The sequence below is a fragment of the Lissotriton vulgaris genome, chromosome 1_1, assembly GCF_964263255.1.
Source record: "Lissotriton vulgaris chromosome 1_1, aLisVul1.2, whole genome shotgun sequence".
NCBI classification, from domain to species: domain Eukaryota; kingdom Metazoa; phylum Chordata; class Amphibia; order Caudata; family Salamandridae; genus Lissotriton; species Lissotriton vulgaris.
In genome coordinates this window covers 853,452,390-853,472,963 of record NC_141685.1, presented here as the reverse complement: position 1 = coordinate 853,472,963, position 20,574 = coordinate 853,452,390, and the positions used below count along the sequence as shown (strand labels likewise).

The 20,574-nt window shown below is 46.2% G+C and overlaps 1 protein-coding gene across 1 annotated transcript in view; it reads left to right on the top strand.

Annotated features, from left to right (window-relative positions):
- The window catches only part of LOC147748020 (very-long-chain enoyl-CoA reductase-like), a 54,671-nt gene that overhangs the window by 16,548 nt on the left and 17,549 nt on the right, over window positions 1-20,574 (top strand). Inside the window, exons 4-5 of the mRNA XM_086926744.1 lie at window positions 13,594-13,666; window positions 13,767-13,810. Of these exons, the coding sequence (XP_086782870.1) occupies window positions 13,594-13,666; window positions 13,767-13,810 (117 nt within the window). The remainder of the gene's footprint in view (window positions 1-13,593; window positions 13,667-13,766; window positions 13,811-20,574) is intronic.

The window sequence follows — 20,574 nt, the reverse complement described above, 5'->3', positions numbered from 1 at the left end:
AAAGTGGGCCACCACTACTTTCTTGTGGTATTCTGTGGCTATGGTGATTAGGACATGGCAGCCTGCCATGCTCCTTGCACTGGATTCTGCAACTGAATTTATAGGTTATGGCCACTAAATGTCACCATTTAAGGAAACGTTAGACAACCAACCACCACCCCGATACCAAACCCACCGGCCACCATTGCCCCAAATGCAGGAGCTAGCAGTGTGTAGAGGCTATTTTGGTGTACCTATGAGACAACCCCTCACCCTACTCCTATAGGGCAGTGTGTCATGACAGTGGTCCAACAACGCTTACATCTGTCCAGCAGGACCGTTTTATATAACTCATATATTTGCCGATAGGGAACCCGTGACATTCCCTAGTAAATATGCAGAAATAATTAGAATTGGGCTTATGGGATTACTAAGGACCATGAATTGGATAATGTCTGCAAATATCTTGATTACTCAACATAAACACTTTTAGACATTCCATACATTCTGGTAGACAGGAGTGAAGTTACGGGAAATCTTAAGCACTTGCACACTCTCTTAAACACTTGCTCACTTTCTTTGAGCCGGACTCTAGAATCTGGTTTCTGTCTACAAGCAAAGAAATGAACCATAATCACTTTTAACTACACTTGGAAAGATTAACTATGCAGCACCTACAGGCGCTGTGAGGGTAGACAAGGTGACCTTAAGACATGTTAAACCAGTGCAGGTATCCTAGCCTTATTCTTGTTTAAGATTGCGTCTGGAGACCAGCTCTCATGGCGTGCATTTAACTGTGACAGTGGATCCCCTTTGAAGCTATCCATGAGTTGCAGCAAGCAGTGTTGTGTATCGAATTGGCTAGAGTATCTGCATGGGTGTGGGCACAGTTAATGCATTAGGAACATTGCTGAGGTTACTGCCAGAGAAGGCAGTCCCAACGGCCCGAAATTTCAACTTGACACCACAAGGCGGGTGCAGATTCCAAAGAGGTCCTTCAACAGGATCCAAGCCTGGATCACGACCTGCCGGAAGAAATGCAGGGACAGGAGACTGCCCACTGAATTTGTCAGAATTTCCTTTTGCTAAAGACCTTGAGACTTTATAAATTGCATTATTTGAGGCTCTGACTGTCCCTGCATCGCTTGTGCACATGTACACACTAATTTATAGCTCTTGCCTCAAACTTAGTCATATCCCCTCTCAGATCGGTGCCATTCCCCCTCCAACCAGCTCCTCTCATTGAAGTACCAAAGAAAACTGGGTTTTGTGTGAAGATGTAGCTAAAAGTGGGGGGTTAGCTGTAAAACAGAAGCAGGGTGCACTGCCAGAGGAACAACTTGTTCACATAGATGTACAAATGAAAATATAGATCTTGAAGGTGTGTTCATGTTAGCTCAAAAATAGTTCATCTATACTCACCTATAGAAACTTCCCTTGACAATACAATGGTAGTCGGTATTCTGGAGTCAACATTTTTGTAGGTTGATATTTGTGACCTATATTCTGATATAAAAAGCAAAACATCCCTGTATAACACAGAGAAGGTGGTATGGTAGTACTTCTTGTAACTAGACACACAGATCAGGCAGTGCTTAATTTGAGCCGGTGGTTTCTTGGTGCTCGGCACGGCACTTAAGTGTCAGCACCGGCGCTTGTGACACTGCAACAAGGTGGTGCTGTCTGGTCAATTTAAAGATGACCTCAACAACAGCTAATTATTTACTCAATATTAATTAAAAATTACTATTACCTGCCACCTGAGCCATTCTCATACATTTGGGGGCCTGAAATAGTCTGACTTGTCACACTTGTATTAGTGTGATGGTTAGTAATTGCATATTGGGAGCATGGCAGGGGCAATGTGTGTTGCAAGCTGGAGTGACCTCCTGACAATGGCACTGGCACTTTTTATTTCACAAATCAAGCACTGAATCAGTGAAGGAAACAAAGGCTCCAGAAAGTAACAAGCAATTGCAACTCAAAAGATCTTGCATTTGCGAGATTTTAAGCTATTGTCATTTACAATGGCAATAGCTCAAACTACTGTAAATGCGAGAGATATTTCACTTCAAAGAAGCGGCCACCATTGTTCAGGCCTGCTTTAAAGTGAAAGCAGGCATAGTGAGAAAAGCATGTCGTGCCTGCAGTAGGAGAAAGCCATTAAAGAAAAGAGTGCTTACAGACTAAATAAGCCATACCTTGTAGCATCCGAAGTCAAAGGGCCAGTCGCCATGGGAGATTACAAATGCAGACAAGGTGGTACCAAAGAGAGACTAACAACCCTAATAACAACTGGCAAGCCAGCGTTTACGAAGGAAAATGACACAAGCCAATGAAAAAAACTGGCAGAGAGTGGGCGGGGCTTCTCTTCTATACTCCACTATAACAACAAGTCTTGCAGAGCAGCGCATGCGCGCTGACTCAGGCTTGACCTAAAAATGCAACCACAGGATGCAGATAACTGATGCTATTGAAAATATGCGCCTGATAAAAAGCATCATATCAGAATAAATGGCATTTCATTACACATGCACACTGAGTTCTTGCCAGGCCTGCATTCACTAATATGACTACACCTAACGTAATCTGTCTTCCAGAACTGCCTCTATTACTGGGGATTTGCAGCGTGGCTCGCCTACTACATACATCACCCACTATATACTCCTGCCTGTAAGTACTGTATTCCTTATATCGCCAGAGGATCATGATCAATACTAGGAACATTACACGCTTTTAAATATTCATTGATTTCTGTTTTACTTCCCTGCAGCATATGGAAGATACCAAATCACTCTTGCGCTGATAATGTTTGTCAACAAGATCCAAACCTGGATCAAAACCTGATGAATTCAGACCTCAGCAAGGCCTGAAAGTGCAAAGGGTTCGCCCTTCTGTGCACGAAGTCCTCAGACTACACAAAGAATTTGGCCCCGAAACTGAAAATACAAAGACAAGTTTAATAAACCTTTAAAGGTGGTACCACTGCCTACACAACACTCTACAGCATTGTACAGGGTAGCACAAAGAACTCATGCACACAGTCCCCTTTTATACACAAAGAAGGGGTTCATAAGTAGGCGGGTACAACACAAAGCATGATTTACGACCATATATTGACATTTCTAAACATGATCGATACATGGGTGGAGTTAACGGTTCTTGAGGCCCGCGAAAATGCACATTCCTATCTACGCTAATTAAATACAGATGTGGCTCTTACTGAGCATGCGCTAGCTGCACAAAGGGCTATTTATAAACTGTTGCTGGGCAGATCCTAAGGGTGACTAGCAAAGAGGTAGGACTCGTCACATGGCGAGCACATGGCAATACGTAGCAGACAAAATGGAGGACAGAAAACAAGATGGAGTCTGATCGTAACAAGAGTTTGAGCGGGAAAACACACAAAAGGGGAATGCGATATCATGTCTTTAGCTAATGCTTAACATTATCGCTGTTTTATTTACAACAGACAACCCTTTCAGCATTAGCTGAAGACATTCGGTTTTCTAGGATAATCTAAATACTCATCGTTAATGTCGATGCTCATCATTTCAGCTACCTCTCTAATTATACTTTTCTGGTGGACAGCCTCAGCAACAGCTCTTTTATTAGGTACACAAAATGAAACACATAGGGAACATATCATTGGACTACATTGAATACATACACAACAGGTAAAAATAATTGCAATAATTATACAGAGACCAGTAAGAACTTTCCAACCCCATGTGGAGATCAAAGTCCAGAACCAACCTGAAAATGTCCAGGTTCCATTTTCGACATGTATATCAGCTGCGATCTTATGTAATTTATCAATTGCCTTGTACACAGAAGGAGTGTGATCAGGGATAAATACACAACAGCTACTTCCAATAATTCTACTAGCACCACCTCGATCTGCTATCATTACATCCAAAACCATTCTGTTTTGTAATGCAACAATTCTAGTAATTTGCAGTTCCTCAGTAAGATTTCCAAGGGCTGCAGCAGTTTGATTTGTCACAGCCTCCACTACTCTAGTTAATCGCCGTATTTTCCTACTATTCAGAGCAGCTCCAACAAAGAAAAATAAACCTAAATTAAAATCTATGTATTGTTGCAAACTAGTGTCAGTCTGGTCCACATCATCATGGACAAAGTCTGTTTGTATCTATTTACAGTTACATTATTCAATAATTTCAAATCTTTATGATATGATGCAGGTGGTAGGAGTACAGGCGGTAATAAAAATGCTACATAACATACTCCGGACCATCCAGCTGGTAATCTGTAATACCCTCTATTGCCGCATACAAAATAAGTGTTATGAGAGGCCAGGAAGGTGCTATTATTCAGACCATCAATATTTAACACAATAATACAATCACTAACACCTACAGGGATATAACCTTCACTCTGTACACATAGGTCTGCTTCTGCTTGAGGCCCTGAAATCACAAACTTTTCATTGCCAACAATGTCTCTAGTGTTTGTAAAAATATAGGGCGTTGAATCATTGTCCGGCCGGTATTCTTCCCACTCCCATATAGTTCCTTTGGCCTGTGGATAACCTTCTTTGTCCTGATGGCATTCTTTATTCAGTCTGAAAAGCAGTCTGCCCACTGTAGGCTTCCTTGTAGCAAAAAGCAAAGTGTACCGTGCTCGACAGGAGCCATTATGAGAGAAAGGGAGAGGTGTAAACGGTGTTCCCCCCTTCTTCTGATGTGCTGGCATCATCCCACATATCCAACAGTTTGTGACATTAGTAGCTACATGGGTGTGGTGTAGCATCTGAATTAAAGTATTATTCAAATACGACTGTCGATGCTTCAACTCTTGATATGGGAGTGTATAAAAGAAATGCTCATCTGGCACTGGAGTGGAAACAACATACAGCTCACAGGCAGGAATTGCATCCTCGATAAACCACGTGATTGTAGCAACAACTGCTACAGTAACAATGAACCCTAAAGCACAAAAAATCTTCTTTTTATCCATTCAAACAAATGTACAACAGTATTTTCCTGAAACTAAAGGGTTGTCAGAACTCTTCCCCCTAGGCAGCCGTTGTTTTCTTCACCAGCGGGCCAAGACGGGTGTCGCTACACTAGTGCAGGGCTGATCCCCCCCTTGCCTCATCGGCTCTCCGTTTCACTGACCTAGGGACCATTCTGACAACTTATCACACAACTGCAGGCTCTTTCCTTGGTCGCAGATTATATCTTCTTGTTCCAGGGACTGTCGGGTCCGGGAAGAACTCCCCAGATTCGTCAGGTACCACAGCACGGCCTTTCTCTGCAATCAGGATTTCTCGATGGTCGGTCAATACAGCAGGTTCCACCAGTCCGGGTTGCACCTTCCCACAATGTACGGAATGGATCCAGTTCTTCCGGTTGGTGATTCGGACGGCTGTTCTCGTTGCAAGAAGAACCTGTTCGGGACCGCACCACCTCGGCTCCAGACTGCTCGATCTCTCGAATGATTTTATGAGGGCGAAATCTCCAGGCGGAGATTATGGCCTGCACCTGTGGACCGGTCAGGGAGTGCTTCTCGAACCTGTTGATGAATGGAAACCAGACTGACAGTTAATTGTGCCAAATAGTCATTCATTAAAACACAAGGTACATCATACACTGAACTTGGCTTGGGCACTCCCCATATATTCATGGGACGCCCGAATACTATCTTATAGGGCGTAAGGCCCGTCCGAGAGTGTGGTACTGATCTGATAGACAATAATGCCAAAGGCAAGGCATCGGGCCAAGTCAAAGAAGTAGAAGCCTGTATCTTTGCAATTTTAAGCTTTAGAGTACCATTGTACTTTTCCACCAATCCTGCTGACTGCGGGTGGAACACTGCATGAAATTTCTGTTTTATTCCCAATCCTCTCAGGACATACTTAACAACGTCCGCTATAAAATGAGGCCCGTTGTCACTCCACAACAATCTACAAACACCATATCGAGGAAAGAATTCCTTCAATAACACCTTTGCCGTAGTAATTGCAATATTGTCCTTCGTAGGGTATGCTTCAATCCATTTACTGAATGCTCAAACCACAACTAAGACGTACTTCAGATTATTGCAGCGTTCCAGCTGAATATAATCCATTTGCGATACTTTAAAAGGTGCGGTGGGTGTTGCAAATCCTCCTGCTGGAGTTCGTGTCCCTTTTCCTGGATTGTACTTAAGACAAATCATGCAGGTCTGTACTACTCTCTTAGCCGTGCTAGCAATCTCTGGATGCTCCCAAACTTGCGCAAGCAATTTCACAATTGCCGAAGCTCCAACATGTGCTAGCCCATGTGCCATCTGAACCATAGGTTGTACAATGGCGGTGGGTAACTTCCACTTATCCATTTGCTTATTTCTCCAACAACCTTCATCATCCAACTCTCCATCCTTAGACCATTGCTCCCGTTCTTTATCGGAACGGTCCTCTGTATCTCTAGCACTTCCTTCCTAGCATCGTGCCAACGCTCAACTTGTGACTTCACAACGTACATTGGAGTGGAGTCAGGCTGCATCGCAGTTTCACGAGCTACTCGGTCTACGAAAGCATTTTCTTCTCCCACTTTATCTGTCACTTTCTTATGTGCATTGCACTTCACTATGGCTATCTTCTTTGGATAAGTCAATGCAGTCAAGAGATTATGCACTAACTCCCCGTACATTATCTGTGCTCCATGTGATGTCAAAAAGCCCCTTTCCTTCCAGAGCAGGCCAAAATCGTGCGCTACTCCAAAAGCATAGCGGCTATCCGTGTAAACATTCACGCACAACCCCGAGGTAAGCTCACATGCTCGTGTCAACGCTATCAGCTCTGCTGCTTGAGCTGATTTCTGTGGTATGCGTGCTGTCTCCACTATTGTGTGTAACGTAGTAATTGCATATGCTGCTGAGGTAGTACCATCTGATAGCTTCAGGCAAGACCCATCCACCCACAGCTCTCCATCCACATCTGTAAAGGGCGTGTCCTGCAAATCAATACGACCCTTTGTCTGTTCCTCAGTCAGGAAAATACAATCATGTGTTTCTTGCGCCTCAGGCTGAGTCGCCGGAAATGGCAACAACGTGGCTGGGTTTAGTGTTGCACATCTCTTGAATGTAATATGAGGGGCCAATAGTGTCAGCTCATATCCTGTTAGACGAGCACTAGTTAAGTGCTGCGTCTTTGTCTGATTCAAAAGGGCATCAACAGCATGAGGGACCAACACCAACAGCTTATGAGATAACACAATCCCCTCACTCTGACGTATTGACACAGCTGTCGCTGCAACCGAGCGAAAACAACCAGGTAACGCTCGAGCAACAGGATCAAGCACTGCCGAGAAGTATGCGCAAGGGCATTGTTTATCACCGTGCATCTGTACTAACACTGATAATGCACATCCATCTCTCTCATGTACATACAATGTAAAAAGCTTTGTGTAATCAGGGGTGCCTAGCACTGGTGCTGAACAAAGGGCCTATCGTAATTGCTGGAAAGCATTCTCACACTCATTTGTCCAGGGAAGGGGAACTGGAGTGTCTTTTGTCAAAAGCGCGAACAGTGGTTTAACTATGTGTGAAAAACCCAGTATCCACTGTCAGCAAAAGGAAGTAAGACCCAAGAATGCTCGAACATCTTTCTGCGTAGAGGGTATTGGTGTGTCCAACATTGCTTGAATACGATCTGGTGTAAGTGCACGCCCCTCCTTAGACAAAAGTTGACCTAAGTAGGTTACCTTTGGTCTACAATATTGCAATTTCTTCTTTGACACCTTATGATTATGTGATGCCAGAAAAGCAAGCAAAGACAGCGTACACTTTTCACCTTGTTCAGGGGTATCAGCTGCCAACAAGATATCATCGACATATTGTATAAGCGCCACACCTTCAGGTAGAACAAAAGAATCCAATTGTCGTTTCAACGCTTGGCTATAAATGCTAGGACTCTCAGTATAGCCTTGAGGAACTCTACAAAATCTATACGATCGATTATTCAAAGCGAAACCGAAAAAATATCGGCCATCAGGATGAATAGTGATCGAAAAGAAAGCGTTCTTCAAGTCTATAACGGAGAAAGTGGTTGCAGTTGGTGGCACCAAAGTAAGAAGCGTTGTAATGTCAGAAACCACTGGGTATTGAGGTATCACTATCTTATTCACCTCCCGCAGATCGATAATAAATCGATAAATCCTGGTGACAGTGTCTTTCTTCAAAATCTGTAGGATAGAACTGTTACACACATTGTATGGAACCTCTTCTACCACCCCCACTTTAATAAGATCTTGCACAATCTGTTTAAGCGCCTCCCCCCCCTCCTGTGAAATACGATATTGAGGAAGGCGTGGCAACACAGCTCCCTCCTTTACACTGATGTGCACCAGGAGAATAACCATCTGTCCCACATCAGTATCTGAAGTAGCCCACAAGGTACGAGGTAAAGAGGCCAATGCAATATCCTCTTTAATCGTACAGACCCTCTCTCTCGTCGGATAGTTGTCGTTCAAAATAACACGTACTCCTTCAGGGGAGCAACCTATTGTAGCTCTAAAATGCTTGAGCATATCCAAACCCACAATGTTATCAGGCGTATTTGGGGAGAGCAAGAATGGACATGGTGCAACAAACTTATCTACATGAAGTGCAAGAGGCTGTGATAGTGGGCTAAGAGAAGGTGTTCCATCGAACCCTATTGATGTAATTGTTAAGCCAGACAGGGGAGCCCTCGGAACCAATTGTTTAGACAAAGCTCTACAAGTAGCTCCTGTATCAACCAGAAACCGATCAGCAGAACCCAAAACATCTGCTGTAACATAAGGACCCCTCTGATCTACTGGCACTTCAATTGATTCCTTACCCCATCCAACGCAATCCTATGCATACTGTGAATCATGACATTCAGGGCGTTCGTAGTCAGATATTTGGCATTGATTCCGTCGATCAAAAACATTAGACCCTTCTTGTGGTCGCATATTAGAATCAAACCTAGCACGGTCATTTGTCTTGCCCCTAGGGCCTGGAAGCCCCCTCGATTTCTCATCGGTCCTTGACCATGCCCTTGCTGCTGGGCGCGCAACAATGGACACTCTCTAGCTCAATGACCCATCTGCTTGCAATACGCACATTGATCCCTAGCCAAATCCGAACGAGCAAAGGAAGAACCATACGATCCTCGATCACCCCTTTCGGTACCTCTATGGAGCGGTCCATACACTTGCGCTAACATAACTTTTGTTTTGAAATCTTTAGACTTCTTCTCTTCATTACCCTTCGCTTCTAATTCCTGACGCTCATAATACTGAGCCATCGTCAGGAGGTATACCGGAGACAAAGTCGTCCAAGAGCTTTCACTCGCCTTTAAACGAGCTGCCACTCCTGGTAATAAATTCGAAATATATTTATCAACAAAAAGATGTCGGCCCGTGTCGTCTGTAAGCAACTGACCGCTAAAATCATGAAAAGTTTCCTCAAATTGCGTAAAGAAATCTGAAACTGTTTCATCTACCTTCTGCCTACACGACGCTAACATGGCCCAATCATTTTCTTTAGGGGGGATAATTGTTTTTAATTTAGCCAAAATAGCAGCAGGAAGATCTAAAATTGACTGGGGTGGCTTTTGCGCAGGTTTCCTATCTCTATTCTCATCCTCAAGATCCGCCCACCTAACTTTAAAAGCAACAAGATCATCTACTTTCCGCACAGATCTCCACATATCGGGGGGTAATATAAGCCCAAAAAACAGATCAATATCAGCTAATGTCATAGTGCAAGAGTTTAGAGCCCCCTCAACTTCCTCATAAAAGGCGGCAGGATTCTTTCGGGGATCAGGTAATGCAGCTTTTAATGCCATAACGTCTGCTCTATTGCAAGGAGTATAAACCCAATTATAAATGAAATACCCTCTAGCATCAGGAAAAGTTTTGTCCAAACTAGTACCCGCTCCCTTAGGAGGAACATACAGAGGCGCTGCCTCTCGCATAGGTTTGACATGCACTAGATCGGTCTTATCTGAATGAAGAATAGATGACTGCTTCCCGCCGCCGCTCGGATTCGTTTGCTCCTCCTCCGCCTTCTTTTTTCGCACTTCATCCCGTTGCTGAAACATCTCGTCCCACAACGCAAACAGCCGTCGAACCTCGTCGGGCACCTGAGAAGGAGGAAGAAGACTTTTACGCAATTCTTTAGAATCATGTACCACATCATCAGGTTCAAGATCATCGGAATATTTCCGAAAAAGATGTAACTACTTCATCAGAAAGAGATTCAGTAAAATATAATTTCTCCCTATCCTGCCATCCTTCAAGAGACTGCATTAACTCAGGAAGAGAAACAGTAGCCTTGAGAACTCGATAAGCGATCTTTCGGAGGTCAGCCATACGATCGTTCGATAACATAGACCGCGTGTCTACCTTCTCTGGGGGTGATCCAGAATCCTCACCTCCCCCTCTCGGGGCGGACGGACCAGCGTACGGAGGCGGAGAACGATCTAATAACGAAAAATCATCATCAGTTTTATTAAGGACAGGATAAAGAGGCTGCCGAACAGGATACTGGCCAGATATCTGCAATCTGCGTTCCTTTTCCTGCTTTTCTTCTAATTCCTTTGCTTCACGCTTTCTCGACTCTTGCGCTTTCTCACGCTCACTCTTTCGTTGTTCCTTCTCAATCAGCACTTACTCACGTTTCTCACTTCTTTCACCCACATACGCACACATTCAAACATATCTTGCTGCGCTCGCCGCTTACACATACACTGCTCCGCATACTCAATTTTGTGCAAATCAAACGATCCATACAAAGGCCATCGTAACTCAGGATCCTTTTTCGTGTATTTCCTCCACAATGTGCTGTACATTATAGGGGAAAGACCAAACTTCACATGCATGTCCCTATTAGGAGTCCTCTCTGGGGGAGCCGGCTGTGATTCCTCAAGTCTTAACCGGTCACTTCCAAAACAGCAGCACCACTTACGGAGTACGCTAAAAACAGGCATGTCAAAAATAGTGCAAAATATGCAATATTATAATCAAAATGGCACTTAAAACGTTGCGCCGCTCAAATCCAAAATTCAGGAGAAATCTCTCCACATTGCCTGCCTATATGTGTTGCAACGCATATATCCCAAATCCAAAACCAAATATGGCTAGTCACACCAAACAAATTTGTCACAGCAAGCGTATCCTAAAACTGCCTTGCCAACCCAGACTACCAAAAGCTCGCAGCAAGTACCGTACAACGGTTCTTACCAATCCGGAGCGTCCAGATTCCAACTGCCAAGTTCCAAATTCGCCCAAACGGCCACTGCATGGCAAACCGACAGAAGAGGTCTCAGTCGAGGTCCGGCGCCACCCAGATGGTCAGGTCGGAAGGGAAGGAAGAAAAACCTCGGGATGCCAGGACTAAAACGCTGCTGGCAGTGATCACGTCCCCGGTAATGTTCCAATCCTTCGTCACGACCAGTCCTTCGAGCATCCGAGTCGCCGATGAGCCCCACGTGTCGGGCGCCAATTGATGAATTCAGACCTCAGCAAGGACTGAAAGTGCAAAGACAAGTTTAATAAACCTTTAAAGGTGGTACCACTGCCTACACAACACTCTACAGCTTTGTACAGGGTAGCACAAAGAACTCATGCACACAGTCCCCTTTTATACACAAAGAAGGGGTTCATAAGTAGGCGGGTACAACACAAAGCATGATTTACGACCATATATGGACATTTCTGAACATGATCGATACATGGGTGGAGTTAACGGTTCTTGAGGCCCGCGAAAATGCACATCCCTATCTACGCTAATCAAATACAGATGTGGCTCTTACTGAGCATGCGCTAGCTGCACAAAGGGCTATTTATAAACTGTTGCTGGGCAGATCCTAAGGGCGACTAGCAAAGAGATAGGACTCGTCACATGGCGAGCACATGGCAATATGTAGCAGACAAAATGGAGGACAGAAAACAAGATGGAGTCTGATCGTAACAAGAGTTTGAGCGGGAAAACACGCAAAAGGGGAATGCGATATCATGTCTTTAGCTAATGCTTAACATTATCGCTGTTTTATTTACAACAAACCTGCCGGGAGAGATGCAGGGACTGGAGACTGCCCACCCAATTTGTCAGAATTTCCTATTGCTAAAGACCTTGAGACTTTATAAATTGCATTATTTGGGGCTCTAACTGTCCCTGCCTCTCATGTGCACATGTACATACTAATTGATAGCTCTTGCCTCAAACTTAGTCATGTCCCCTCTCAGATCGGTGCCATTCCCCCTCCAACCAGCTCCTCTCCTTGAAGTACCAAAGAAAACTGGGTGTTGTGTGAAGATGTAGCTAAAAGTGGGGTTTTAGCTCGCTGTAAAACAGAAACAGGGTGCACTGCCAGAATAACAACTTTTTTACATAGATGTACAAATGAAAATACATATCTTGAAGGTATGCGCATGTTAGCTCAAAAATAGTTAATCTATACTCACCTATACAAACTTCCCTTGACAATACAATGGTAGTCGGTATTCTGGAGTCAACATTTTTGTAGGTTGATATTTGTGACCTATATTCTGATATAAAAAGCAAAACATCCCTGTATAACACAGAGAAGGTGGTATGGTAGTACTTCTTGTGACTAGACACACAGATCAGGCAGTGCTTAATTTGAGCCGGGGGTTTCATGGTGCTCGGCACCACACTTAAGTGTCAGCACCGGCGCTTGTGGCAGTCTGCCACAAGGTGTGCTGTCTGGTCAATTTACAGATGACCTCAGCAACAGCTAATTACTTACTCAATATTAATTAAATATTACTATTACATGTCACCTGAGCCATTCTCATACATTTGGGGGCCTGAAATAGTCTGACTTGTCACACTTGTTTTAGTGTGATGTTTAGTAGTTGCATATTGGCAGCATGGCAGGGGCAATGTGTGTTGCAAGCTGGAGTGCCCACCTGGCAAGGGCACTGGCACTTTGTTTCACAAATCAAGCACTGAATCAGTGAAGGAAACAAAGACCCTGGAAAGTAACCAGCAATTGTAACTCAAAAGATCTTGCATTTGTGAGAGTTTAAGCTATTGTCATTTACAATGGCAATAGCTCAAACTCCTGTAAATGCGAGAGCTATTTCACTTCAAAGAAGCGGCCACCATTGTTCAGGCCTGCTTGAAATTGAAAGCAAGCATAGCGAGAAAAGCACGACGTGCCTGCAGTAGGGGAAAACGATTAAAGAAAAGAGTTCTTACAAACTAAATAAGCCATACCGCGTAGCATCCGAAGTCAAAGGGCCAGTCGCCATGGGAGGTTAGAAATGCAGACAAGGTGGTACCAAAGAGGGACTAACAACCCTAATAACAACTGGCAAGCCAGCGTTTACGAAGGAAAATGACACAAGCCAATGAAAAAAATGGGCAAAGCGTGGGTGGGGCTTCTCTTCTATACTCCACTACAACAAGTCTTGCAGAGCAGCGCATGCGCGCTGACTCAGGCTCGACCTAAAAATGCAACCACAGGATGCAGATAACTGATGCTATTGAAAATATGCGCCTGATAAAAAGCATCATATCAGAATAAATGGCATTTTATTACACATGCACACTGAGTTCTCGCCAGGCCTGCATTCACTAATATGACTACACCTAACATAATCTGTCTTCCAGAACTGCCTCTATTACTGGGGATTTGCAGCGTGGCTTGCCTACTACATAAATCACCCACTATATACTCCTGCCTGTAAGTACTGTATTCCTTATATCGCCAGAGGATCATGGTCAATACTAGGAACATTACACGCTCTTAAATATTCATTGATTTCTGTTTTACTTCCCTGCAGCATATGGAAGAAACCAAATTACTCTTGCGCTGATAATGTTTGTGGTAGGTTTGTTCTCTTTTCTGCTCATTGATGTGCTGCTTGAAAATTGCTCAAGAAGTGGTGTTATTATTAAAGTACCTTTGATGAACAGCCTAACACATGACTCAGCGATACACAATTTGTGCATCTCACACAAAGTGAAATTAATCAATTATGAACTCCTGCCTTCATTTTAGGGTTCACATTTCACTCATCCCAAATGGGAAGCGATTGAGAGTTATGAACTCTTCTCTGGAAAGTGTATTTGATTGACCAGTTATAAATAGTTTGTACTGGCTGGAGTGGCTGGTATGTGGGCTTTTGGTCAGTTCCTGAACAACTGTGGAGACATTTTCAACACATTTCTTTTGGGTCTTCAAGCTATTTAGGGTTATACAGCCTTTATGGTGCCTGTTAGTTTCTGATCGAATTTTTATTTACCCCTTCGACTTTCTCCTAAAAACATGATCTAGTAAAAAACACTTGTAATTGGTAAACTGGACATTTAACCAGGGTAGACTGATGTCCTCCATTAGAAGTGAGCTTCCACTGAGACTGCAAGCCATTGTGCATCAACCCTGCTGGCATGGCAGATACACCTTGGTCTTTAAAATGATACAGTTAACAAGGAGTTTTCATAACTCGAACCTGGCCGCCACGTCCCGGGGAATCAGCTCTTTCTCCCCACGCAGCAAGAGTTCCAGCTGTCCTGGAGCACATCTGTGTCTTAGTTCTTTCTCTTTTTCCCAGACGCTGCCATTAAGCAGAAATAGACGTATACAGGAGCCACACCAGCAGCAAGGTTCCATTATTTTATTTTATTTTATTTTGAGATTATACAGAATCAAAAAGAGAACATCAGTTAAAATTCAATGGAAAAACTACAGCATCATAACATATGAACGTAAGCATGTGAAAAACAGTCTTGTAATAGAGCAATTACTTAGAGAAGCCTAATAATTCATAAACAGTACGTCAAGCAAATTGTTAAGGGTTCGCCCATTAATAAATAGTTACATGAAAACGCTAAAAATAGAAAATCAAGAGAAAAAAGAGAGGTATGGAGAGATAAGAAATTAGAAATACTAAAAAAAAAGAGTGGAACAAATTAAGAGGGATACATCATCAACAGCCATCTTGAGAGTGGTTCAGTTTCTGATGAGAATTCAATAGACTCTCAAGGAACATGTTTCTCCCAGATTGTGATTTGAGGGCAAGGATAGAAACTGTATATTTGACTTGATATAAAAGGGAACCAGACACCCCACATTTTACTCTACGCAACATATCCTGTGACTTCCAAAGTTATCACTTTTGTTCTGCAGTCTGTCTTGTGTATGTTAATATTTATGCTAAAACAAGATGGCACCTTTGCTTCAGAGTCACTCGCCCTTCCAGAAAACACATAAATAACTGATAAGTCATCTGTTGCTGTGTTCACCTGGTCCAACTCACATGGGAGCATGGACGAAGGTGGTGGCAAAGACTTTAATACAGTGGTCAACTATTGCCCAGACTGAAGTATGGCCTCTCAACCTGATATACACTGCTGTATCCAATGTATGCAGAATCGTGGATAGGTAACTGTGAATATTATATATTGGATGTCTTTCGGAGCACAGAGGTGAAAAATATGTGAGCTATTCATATATTAGCTGGCTATAATTTTATATTGTACATGCCCTACCCAGAATCATCAGCCCCTGCTTCCAACATATGTACATGGACAAAGGAGTGATAGGGTAGCCTTACATAAAATAATTATAAAAAATAAATAATGTCATCCTGCTACAATATAAAGATACCACATCACTCAAAAGAGAACTCCAACAAATTAGAGTGCACCAAGAAGGGTTCGCAGAAAATCCTGTCCAAAGGATTTATTGATACGCTGAAAGTTCAGTAATCCATTGTGTATAGGTCATCATGACAACAGCCGATACGTGTTTCGTCACGAAAAATGACTTTTTTTAAGGCTGTACACATATACAATTACAATTGACAGAGATAATAAACAAAATTGTCAAATTCCTATTGAAAGTGAAGGGAAGAATGTAGAAAGAAACCAAGCACCCATCTTCATAAAAAGAGACAAAGGGACCCCCCTCTATCAAAGTTGCGCAATACACCATTCCCAGAAAAACCTTGTAATTCTCTGTATCAGTGCGGGTGACCCACCAACATTGAGTCATAAAGTAGGTTAAAAAACGTGTGAAGTTAGTAACACCAGATTTTAAAAGAGGTGTTTTTATCATAGGCAAAGAACACTAACCTAATAGTGTTTAGATGAATGGCAAGACTCAATAAGCTGCATTGAGAAGTCATCCTGGAACCGACTACCACTTCATTATGAAATCTGCCTAATATTTTTTTTAAAAATTACCTATCCTTGATTCACACTCCGACCACCCTCTGTGCCATCTGCCTCCTCCCTTCCCAAAGCCGTGTTCTCTACCCTCGCATTGAGAGAGGAGAGCACCACCATGGTGACAGTGGCTCTGTGACAGACACTTGTCAGAGAAGGATGTTTTGTTCTCTGAGGTCGGGTCTGCAGATCCCCACTGACAGGGGGAAGACAGCTGGCACATGCACAACACCACCTGCACTCTCCCTTATCTCAAAGGAGAGGTGAAACAAAGCAGGCAAGACCGCCAACCACAATTCTGTAATGTTGCCCGTGTTAGGGCGAGCCCAAGTTTGTAGCCCCTGCAGGGGTGCCAAGCCACACCCCCTCATAACGTGGCTCAAGTGGGCCGAGCCAGCTTCCGCGTGGGCCGGCACGCAGCCAATGTAATAAATAGCCCAGGGCTCTGGGTGTGGCTCAGTTTGGTTGCTGGCCACTAAAGCAATCCACGTGTGTGCGTGTGTGATATTTTCAGGGCTCCCACGCAACACTACACTGGCGACGAGAGTGGTCTCGCCACCCCGCCGCACCCACTCATGCCCCCACGCTCTGTCCAGGAGAGCTACCGGCTGTGTGCCCCGAGTGGCCTGGCTCGTCCCTTGGCACCTCCCATGTGGTGCTGTAGCCCTGTTGTGCAGGCGCGATGCCCCTCTCCCGCCCCCGGCTCCGTGCACTGTCCGCACATTTCCAGCGCTCTGCCTCATCTGCCTGGAGCTGCCGCCGCCATCCTCACCACCGGCCGCGCATGCACACGCACCCGGCTGCGGCCCGCGCTGTCTCCAAGCCCGTGGAGGGGCTGCATCGCCTCCAGGTGAGCGCGTCGCACGCTCCAATGCTTCAGCTGCCCGACGGCCACACAACGACTTCCCTCATCTCGCGGCTCCATCGGCTGCCTGCAAGTTTGGTGACTCCGCTCCCAGCAGCTACAGGGAAAAGGATGCAAATCCCGCGCAAGTGACTCCTGCCATTGCTCACGCAGTTTGCGTGGTGCGGGCCCGTTTTCCGTGCCATACAGACTTCTGGGGCACCCTTCACGTGTCCTTGACCAGAGGGCCCCACAGCACGCCCCACCTGTTGCGCCCAGCGCTAGGCGCGCCCCACCAATAGGAGAAGCTGGTTCCTCATCATCCACGCCATAAATCTGCAGTCATGTCCACCGTGCCTCCTTTGGAACCCTTTACCGTCACCGGCCACCCACCGTCGCAGGCTGCGAGGTGGAAGAAGTGTGTGGAACGGTTGGAGAACTACTTCGAAGCGGCGGAAATCGCAGCCCCACGGCGGCACGCCATGCTGCTACACCTTGGAGGGGCGGAGATACATGACATCTCAAAAGACGTCAGGGAAGGTGGGCCACCCAGAAATCACGCTTAAATGTGCGACGCAATCACCTCGTATTTTGAGCCCTTCGCAAGCACCGACTACGAGCGGTTCCTGCTCCACCAGGCCTGCCACCTCCCGGAGGAGTCCGTCGATGTGTTCTACGCGAGATTGAAGAAGCTAGCCAGCACGTGTACCCTCCCTGATGCGGACAACAAGATGCACGCCCAATTCATCCAGGGTTGCTCATCCTCGAAACTGCGTGAAACTTGCAGGAAGACAACATGCCCATGTGAGAAATCCCCATGCTTGGGCGCTCGAAGGAGTTGTCCAAAGCCAGAGCTGCGCATATGGAATCCAACCCTGCCGTCGCAATCAAGACGGAGCCAGTGTGCGCCATACAGACCGATGCTCCAGACACCCGCCCAAGACCCTCTCGACGAGGGACTCCCAAGTCCACAGTCGCTGTTTGGCCATGCCTGTGCGTGGTGCGGAGGCTCGACACCCCACAGTGGAGCCTGCCCAGCACAGGGTAAGACCTGCAGTGCTTGCGGAAAAGTCAACCACTTCGCGAGTGTGTGCCGGTCAACACCGAAGAAGAAGCAGAATGGCCCACCCCGGAGAGTGAGGACGGTGGATCTACCCCCGGCAGCCCCGCCAGCAGCTACATGGATGACGACGAAGTAGACACCGCCTCTGTCCATGTTGTCTGGATGCTGAACACCCTCAAGGCCATGCCGTCGGCAGCACCCATGTGCACCATCAACGTGCAGGACCAAGCCATAGCAGCTTTGATAGAAACCGGGGCGACCATCAACTTGATGGCAGCCAGCGTATACCGGACACTGGCGAATGCCCCAGCCCTTCACCCCACCAGGGTACAAGTGTACGCTTACGGCACTAGACGCCTGCTCCGCCTGTTTGGGGTGTTCCGAACAGACCTGTCCCATGATGCTACCCACCTACAGACCAAGGTCTACGTGTCTCAGGAAGGCTCAGGATTCCTCCTGGGATGCAGAACGGCTCAGGACCTGGGGTTAATCCACTTTGCCCTCACTGTCTAAGCCCACAGCCTCGATCATCTGGTGCAAGAGTTCTCAAGTCTGTACGACGGCATCGGATGTCTGAAGGGACCAGCCATTCACCTTCATATAAATCAGTCACCCCAGTAGCTCTCCGGCACTGACGCATAGCGTTCCACCTACGGCCCAAGGTGGAGGCAGAGCTGCACCTGCTGGAACAAGCAGGAATCATCAAGAGAGTAAGCGGTTCCACCCCGTGGGTGTCACCAATCGTTGTGGCAAAGAAACCAAAGCAGCCCGACGTGGTCCGGATTTGCGTGGACATGCGCATCCCCAATCTCGCTATAAAGCGCAAACGCTACCTGACGCCTACTATAGATGACATAATTGGGGAGGTATCCGGCTAAAAATGGTTCTCAAAGATGGACCTACGATCAGGGTACCACCAGATTCAACTCAACCCGGACTCGCGCCCGATCACCACCTTCTCTACTCACGCCGGGCTCTGCTGATATAACTGACTCAATTTCGGAATATTGAGCGCCGCAGAGGTATTCCAGAACATCATCCAGAAGGTCCTGCAGGGGCTGGAAGGTGTCTTGAACATCAGTGACGATATTCTAGTTCATGCACCCACACTATACGAACACGTCAGATGCCTCCATGCGGTGTTTGCCCGACTTCAAGACCGAGGCCTTACCCTCCACCTGGACAAGTGCGACTTTCTGCACAAGGACATTAGCTTTTTTGGCTACCGGTTTTCTGACCAAGGGATAGGCCCAGATCCAGACAAGGTCAAGGACATCCATGAGGCCCCTGCCCCGACATCAGTCATGGCCGTCCGCATTTTCTTAGGTATGGTCACCTACTGCGGGCGGTTCATAAGAGACCTGTCAGACCTCACCGGCCCTCTTCGCGACCTCACCAAATCCACCAGCACCTGGGAGTGGGGCCCGAGCAGCAAGTGTCCTTCCAAAGAACCAAAGCTGCGCTCTCCGCGAACACAACCCTGGCCTACTTTGACCCCCGGAACGAGTAGCAACTAGTGGTGGACGCTAGCCCAACAGGGCTAGGGGCTGTCTTAGCACAACAACAAGCCTGTGGGGGGTGGGACCCCGTTGCCTAAGCGAGCAGAACCCTTACACCAACAGAACAGCTCTACTCGCAACTCAAAAAGGAGTCCATCGCGATCTTGCGGGGGTGCAGACACTTCCACATCTACCTATACGGACACCTGTTTGTAGTAATAACAGACCACAAGCCTCTAGTTCCGCTGTTCCAAGGCTCTTCTACACGCCCTCCACCCCGGATCGAAAAGTGGGTGCTCCAGTTCCAAGAATTTCAGTTTACTGTTGAGTATCGACCCGGCACCAGGAGCCCTGCTGATTTCCTATTGCGCCATACCCACCCAGTCACTGAAGCGGAAGCGGCAGAAGCCACTGCCACGGAGGAATATGTCCGGATGGTTGTTGAGAGATCCAGGCCACTCCCGATGTCTCTCGATGAAGTGGCGAGAGACACCAAGGACGATGAATGCCTTCAGATTGCCATTCAAGCCCTCGCATCCGGAAACTGGAAGCCCCTTCAAAGCCCAACTTCATTCCGCACCCTCGAGGCTCAAGCCACGCTGAAGGCGTTACACCAAGTCCGAAATGAACTATCCGTCTCTATGGAAGGGTGTCTTTTGAGAGGACCTCGCCTCGTACTACCTGAAAGCCTCACTCAACGAGCCGCCCTCCTTGCGCATGGCGCGCACCAAGGCATTGTAAAGTCAAAAAGCCGCCTTCGGAGCAAACTCTGGTTTCCTGGCCTGGACCGGATCATAGAAACTGTCATCCAAAGATGTCCCGTGTGTCTGGCCACCAGTCTGCCAAACCGCCCGGCGCCAGTAATCACGGAAGTAGGCCCAACATCCCCGTGGGAACGAGCCAGTGCAGATTTCGGGAGCCTCCCAGGCGGAAAATACATGTTCGTAGTGGTGGACGATTTCTCACGATATCCCGAAGTGGAGATTTTGTCTTCCACCGCAGCCTCAGAAGTCATA